The 6,757-nt window shown below is 56.4% G+C and overlaps 1 protein-coding gene across 1 annotated transcript in view; it reads right to left on the minus strand.

Moving 5' to 3' along the window:
• SYNJ2 (synaptojanin 2) overlaps nt 1–6,757 on the minus strand; it is a 120,721-nt gene that overhangs the window by 9,800 nt on the left and 104,164 nt on the right. Inside the window, exons 10-14 of the mRNA XM_066372534.1 lie at nt 5,118–5,336; nt 4,928–5,006; nt 4,219–4,387; nt 3,626–3,796; nt 885–1,019 (exon numbers count right to left, since the gene is read on the minus strand). Coding sequence (XP_066228631.1) covers nt 885–1,019; nt 3,626–3,796; nt 4,219–4,387; nt 4,928–5,006; nt 5,118–5,336 — 773 coding nt within the window. The remainder of the gene's footprint in view (nt 1–884; nt 1,020–3,625; nt 3,797–4,218; nt 4,388–4,927; nt 5,007–5,117; nt 5,337–6,757) is intronic.

A 6,757-nucleotide genomic window follows, 5' to 3' on the forward strand; every position in this document is an offset into this window, starting at 1 on the left:
AAAATATATGCTATCACATTAAAAATTTTTATTTATATTTTATCTTCTGAGCAGCAACACAGAAAAGTAAGAGAGACGTTTAGAAAGCCGTGTGTTTCGGGTGTGCTGTTGGTTGCCATGGTGACGTGCGCCAAGGTGGACCCAGTTCTGAAAGTAAAGCCTTAGCGATATCTGCGTCGAATTGTCACATATTGGGGATCTGGGGCAGTAAGCAGCAGGGTAACCAGAAACCGAGCAGAAGCATGTCACAACTTTACTTTCCAGTTACGAATGCAAGTCTAAGGGGCAAAGCGTGGTGTTCTGAGGAGCCAGGAAGAACAGCAGCTCCCATGAGACCTGGGGGGGGGGGCTTGTCTGCAGGTCCCAGCCGGAACGCCAGGAGCCCCCAGGCCTGGGCTCGCAGACAGGAGACGCCGGGCAGAGGCAGGCGTGCTGTCACCTTGCCCGTTAGGGCACCGGGGTTCACTCAGCGGAGAGAGGGCTGGCAGCAGGCCGGGGAGAGGATTCTGAAAGACCCTGTGGGGACGGGGTGGGGTGGGGGTGCGGGTGCGGGTGGGGCGGATGAAGCGACAAAACTCCTCCTCGGCCTGCTGAGGCCCCGATTTTCCATTTCCTAAGGTTTTGCCCGGGAAGCAGCTTACAGCCAACCAAGCACAGCCACGGGAAGACCAAGAGTAGCTCTGCAAAGGGGTCGCTCAAGTGGCCACGAGAAGCACAGCCGTCTCTGGTCGACATCAAACATGCCACGGGGCTGAGACAAAAAGGGATCCAGGGCGGACAGAGCGCACGGCGGGGCCGAAGGGGACGGACAGCCATTGGTTCAGCAGCAGGAAGTACGCAGTTATTCCCAGCAGGCGCGAAAGCCCAAAGCAGCAAAGTCTTACTTGGAGGGGGGGGTCTCTGCGGTGGGTGAGGTGGCCGAGGCCTATTGGGAACCGACAGAGACCTACTTGGAGAACGGTGGCGGAAGTCCCCAACAGCTTCCAGCTCCTGCTTTAGCTCCACCAGGTCGGCGTCATCTGGAGGACACGGCGGAAGGTGAGTGAGGGGAGTCGGCTCAGGCGCAGGTGTGCACAGAGCCGCCTGGGGCAGGAGGAGCTCCCGCAGGACAGCTGAAGTGTCCCCTCACTGCTGGCAGGGCAGGGGAAGGACAGCCAGTGCTTGCTTGGAACTGTCAGTGAGCCCTAGACAAGATCTGTTGTCCAGACATGAGTGACACCGGAATATTTTACAGTACAGAGACAGAGAGGCAAGTGGCAAGTGCCCTTCTAGAACAAGACGTCCGCATGGAGTCGGGGGTGGGGGTGGGGGGACAAGTTAAAAACCAGAGCCCCTCATTTTAAAGTCCTCACTCTAAAAACATGACAACTGTTTGGGAAGCTGAGAATAATTTCCTGTCTCTGCCAATGAGGCAAGACACGCCCCTAGAACGGAGTGTCCCCGAGTGCTCAAGTCCCCAACACTGCAGCCCAGGGCCAGCTCTTTCACAAGTGTCACCATCCTGATCTGTCCTGCCAAGACCTTCCAAGGCTAAGAGCAGCACGAGGAAAGGACTTTGGATTCTATTACGTAGACATTTATCACATACGAATCTGGAACAGTTTTGGGTCCTCCCTGGCACACTACAACACAGCCTGGTTCATTTCATTTTGGCTCAGACACCCCGTCCCTCATATCCACAGCTGCATACCATGAGATCTGAGGTTGAGCTGGGAGAAGTGGGGGTTCTCCTTCTGATTACCCAGCGGGTGAATACATCTCGATGCCCACCGGGTGGCCGGGTAGCCCACACAGCCCCTGTGCCCCCAGTCTGCATTCAGAGAGGCGTCTGCGCTCACGTCTGCCCCACCCTAGACAGGCTGCTGGAATGAGGCCCCACTACAGAAAAGGGTCACCTCTTATCTGAAGAGCACATCCCGATGGCCACTTCCACAGCAGGGCAGGAGCCCTCTGGACCAGTCATGCACAGCCTCCGCCCCCTGGGGATTCCCGGGGTCCAGCCCACCTCCGCCCAATCCCCATCTCCATGCCGGGGCTCAGGAACCTGTCAGTCCCAGGGCTCCTGATGGGTCAATCAGCCAGGCTACTAACTAGCTTTGGGACCGCCACCCAGTCAAAGGGATCTGGGGGTCTGTGCACCTCTCCTGGCAACATACTTTCCCTGGGAAGCATCTCAATTCACTTTCAACCCTGTTCTCTGTTTTCAGCCCTGGCTCCGAGGGTCCTGACACAGGCTGAGCCCTGCCCCTGCCCCTGCTGGGCACAGCGCTCCTCTGACAGAAGACACGGTGACCGACAGCAGGAGGCACACCTGACTGCAGCTGGGTCTGCACTCTACAAACCACCCGCTCCAGCCCACGAACGCTAGGGGGTTTTAAAACCACTCAAGAGCCTGACCAGGCGATGGCACAGAGGATAAAGCGTTGGACTGGGATGCGGAGGACCCAGGTTCGAGACCCCGAGGTCGCCAGCTTGCGTGCGGGCTCATCTGGTTTGAGCAAAAGCCCACCAGCTTGGACCCAAGGTCTCTGGCTTGAGCAAGGGGTTACTCAGTCTGCTGTAGCCGCACGGTCAAGGCACATATGAGAAAGCAATCAATGAACAACTAAGGTGTTGCAACCAAAGCTAATGATTGATGTTTCTCATCTCGCTCCCTTCCTGTCTATCCCTACCTATCCCTCTCTGAAAAACAAAACAAAACAAAACAAAAACAAAAAAAACCTAAACCACTCAAGAGTGACTATACCCTATAATCTAGGGACGCGCAGTTCAATCTATATGGCTTTCAGTCCCTCTACCGTCTACAGTGTATAATGTCATTAATCACATATATATCACATATATAATCACATAATGCATAAAATTATTACGGTGTAATAACATCATGGTATAAGAAGGTAACAACAGACCAGCAGCTCAGGACGCAGATACTGAATAGGTCTTTCGTGGGATGGAATCAGAAAAGTTTTGAAAAGGAAAAATCCAACGTAAAACCAGTTCAGAGCTGTGGCATTTGAATACACAGGAGAAACAGGAATCATCATGAATCTGGGATATCACAGGGGCACTGATCGTTGTGAAAATCACACAGGTCACTAGAGGGAACCAGTGTGGTGGTAGCTGACACCGTCCCAGCGCCCAGCCCACTGCTTGCCAGGCCTTCGTGTTTCAGCCCTTACGGGATGGGCGCACCCGACATCACGCACAGATGCTGAGAGAGAACTCGGTACTGAAGGCTAGTTAGAAAAGAAAGGTCATACAAAGGAAGAAGAAGAAGAAAAAGAGAGAAAGAGAAAGAAGAGAAGAGAAGAGAAGAAAATGAGGGGAGGGGAGGGGAGGGGAAGGGAGGGGAGGGGAGGGGAGGGGAGGGGAGGGGAGGGGAGGGGAGGGGAGGGGAGGGGAGGGGAGGGGAGGGGAGGGGAGGGGAGGGGAGGGGAGGGGAGGGGAGGGGAGGGGAGGGGAGGGAGAGGAGAGGAGAGGAGAGGAGAGGAGAGGAGAGGAGAGGAGAGGAGAGGAGAGGAGAGGAGAGGAGAGGAGAGGAGAGGAGAGGAGAGGAGAGGAGAGGAGAGGAGAGGAGAGGAGAGGAGAGGAGAGGAGAGGAGAGAGGAGAGGAGGCCCAAGCTACCTTTGTAGGTCGGATGCTGCTTTTTCTTGGTCCGTGCCGGTGACTTGCTGGGCGGCGCTGCTGCTGTGGAGCTGGGGGCATCGGAAAGGTCATCGCCCCCCAGGTCACTGTCTGAGACCACAGGCTGACTTAGTTCGTCCAAAAAGTCATCGTCATCTTCGAGAATATCCCCTTGAGGAACAAGTAGGTCACAGAACACAATGAGGGCGGGGGCCTAGCCCGTCGTGGGCAGGCCCGTTTCAACAGGGCCCGTGGCTCACATCAGGACCCACAGCCAGCAGCTAGCGGGCCGCGGGAACCCGCGTGTCAGCAGGGACGGGCGCGGATCCCATTCCTGCCTGGGACGGGGACTGAAACCAGGACCCTGACATCCTCCTCGCCACCGTTTTCAGAGCAAGTTCAGACGTCTCCACGGGGCGGATCGACCATTCCACACATCATCCTACACTTGAGTGCTCCCCACCTCATCGCACTCCCAGGACCCTCTGTGACCTCTCTGAGGCCGGGTCTTAGAGGGGCTCTTGACAGTCTGTGGGAGAAACCTGTCTGCCCACCTCGCCGTCCCGACCGGGAAGGCCTCAGGGGCCACTCACCTTCGGACTCGTAGTCCAAGCTCGTGAAGTCGAAGTTCTCCTCCAGCAAGCAGGAGTTGGCCGTGGGCGACACGGAGGCCGTGCTGCCCCGCTTCCGGAGGATCTCCTCCTGCAAGCCCCTGAGCCAGTCCCTGGTCTTGGGGCGGATCGTCACCGCTCTGCCTTTCACCTGTAAGGGACAGCGGCCGTCCCCGAATGAACGCAGGAGCCGGCAACCTGCCCCGGTCCCCAGTGCTGCTCGCACAAACTCAGGGGCGGGAGCCGGGCCAACCTTCACGTGGGCCGAGAAAAACAGAGGTGGGTCCAGACCTCGGGCAGCCTCGCGTTTGGTCTAAATAAAGGTCAAACTGTCGTCTCGGGCTTTCTGTTCCGTGTGGATTTAATATCAGGATGTTATCAAAACAGAAACGACCTGAGCTGCCTGTTCCAAAATATACTCTAAAGAGAAAGACCCCAACACTCCCCCACACGGAGGTGAGCGAAGACAGGCCCCGTGACGCGGCGGCAACCAGACTCTAAAACTCACTCTTTCTCCCAAATTCTACAGGAAACCAGGGCAAGACATTAGACACGTCTACAAAGACACCAGAACCAGACTCCAGATGAAGAGTCCGAGCTACTGTCTTCATGGGGCACCACAGGGGGAGGAGAGGGGACGACGTGACCCCGTGGCCGCACGGGACAACCCTGGGGACCAAGCATGACGCACCTGCATGCCGTCCACATCCAGGACGCTGAGAGCCGAGTGACTGTCCGCAAAGGTCACCAGCATCTGCCCTTGGTTGATCCTGGAGCAAAGGAGACGCGCCGAGTCAACCCGGGCGAGCCTCGGCAGCCCCCACGGCTCCACAGGGTCCCCGACACTGGAACCCATGCAGGCGGGGGCAGCGGCTGGTTACCTGACAAGAACGATCGTCCCGTAGTTCCCCAAGGTCTGCATGAGCTCGGTGCGCACGTCCTCGGGAAACTCGTTCTTCTCCTCTGAGGTTGGCGACTGAAGGTTGACGACGACGGTGGCGTCCAGGGGGCCCTGGAAAGAGGACACTTCCTGGAAGACCCTCTCCCGAGCACCTACGTCCACTTCTTGAACTTCCACCTCCACGATGGCCAGCACGGGTCTGTGAGAGACACGGAGGGAAGGTGGGGGACGGTTAACCTGGGGCAGCGTCGCCCCCACCCCCGCCTCAGCCCCAGGCTCCTCCGCGGACACCAAACACCATGGCCTCTGACGTGGCCCCAGAGGGGCTCCTGCAGCCTTGCTGGCCTGTCCTAGGGTTCAGTCTTCACATTTCCCAACCTTGGTGTTATCTCAGCTTTTTTTTTTTCCTGAAGTTAGAAGTGAGGAGGCCGACAGACTCCCGCATGCGCCCGACTGGGATCCACCCGGCACGCCCACCAGGGGGCGATGCTCTGCCCACATGGGGCGTCACTTTGTTGCAATAGGAGCCATTCTAGTGTCTGAGGCAGAGGCCATGGAGCCATCCTCAGCACCCGGGCCAGCTTTGCTCCAATGGAGCCTCAGCTGTAGGAGGGGAAGAGAGAGACAGAGAGGAAAGAGGGGGGGGGAGGGGTGGAGAAGCAGATGGGCGCTTCTCCTGTGTGCCGACTGAGAATCAAACCCGGGACATCCACACGCCAGGCGGACACTCTACCACTGAGCCAACTGGCCAGGGCCCTATCTTGGCATTTTTATCCAAGGTTGAGTTGAGAGAAAATGATACCAGCCATCCAAATAAAATGTTTAACTTAAAAAACAATTAACTTAGCAAGTAAAAAGGCAAATAATTAACAGCACATGTAATAGAATCCTAATATTCTACTATTGAATATAAATATATACATCCATAAGTATGTTTGCACATGACACCACACACAGGCTACTGTGTTGGTGTAAGTTCTTCTAACGTATGTGAAAAATGCAGTGGGGAGACACCTAACCCACCATCACTGGCCACGGCCGCAGGGGGCGGGGCTGCGGGGGATCCGCTAGTTTACGTATATTTTCCCCTAGTTGTCTATAAATAAGACCTTCCGCTTCTGTAATTAGAAAGACCAGGCCCTGGCCGGTTGGCTCAGTGGTAGAGCGTCAGCCTGGTGTACAGGAGTCCCAGGTTCGATTCCCGGCCAGGGCACACAGGAGATGCGCCCATCTGCTTCTCCACCCCTCCCCCTCTCCTCCTTCCTCTCTGTCTCTCTCTTCCCCTCCTACAGCTGAGGCTTCATTGGAGCAAAGATGGCCCGGGCGCTGGGGATGGCTCTGTGGCCTCTGCCTCAGGCGCTAGAATGGCTCTGGATGCAACAGAGCGACGCCCCAAATGGGCAGAACATCGCCCCCTGGTGGGCGTGCTGGGTGAATCCCAGTCGGGCACGTGCGGGAGTCTGTCTGACTGCCTCTGTTTCTGGCTTTGGAAAAATACAAAAAAAAAAAAAAAGAAAGACCAGTAAATGTCTAAGATGCACCTCAAACCAGTGTGTCCAAATCTAAGCTGCCGCTGCCAGACTGCCCACCCCTACAAATGCTGCTCCATCCTTCTAGTAT

Source organism: Saccopteryx leptura, chromosome 3 (genome assembly GCF_036850995.1).
Source record: "Saccopteryx leptura isolate mSacLep1 chromosome 3, mSacLep1_pri_phased_curated, whole genome shotgun sequence".
Classification (NCBI taxonomy): domain Eukaryota; kingdom Metazoa; phylum Chordata; class Mammalia; order Chiroptera; family Emballonuridae; genus Saccopteryx; species Saccopteryx leptura.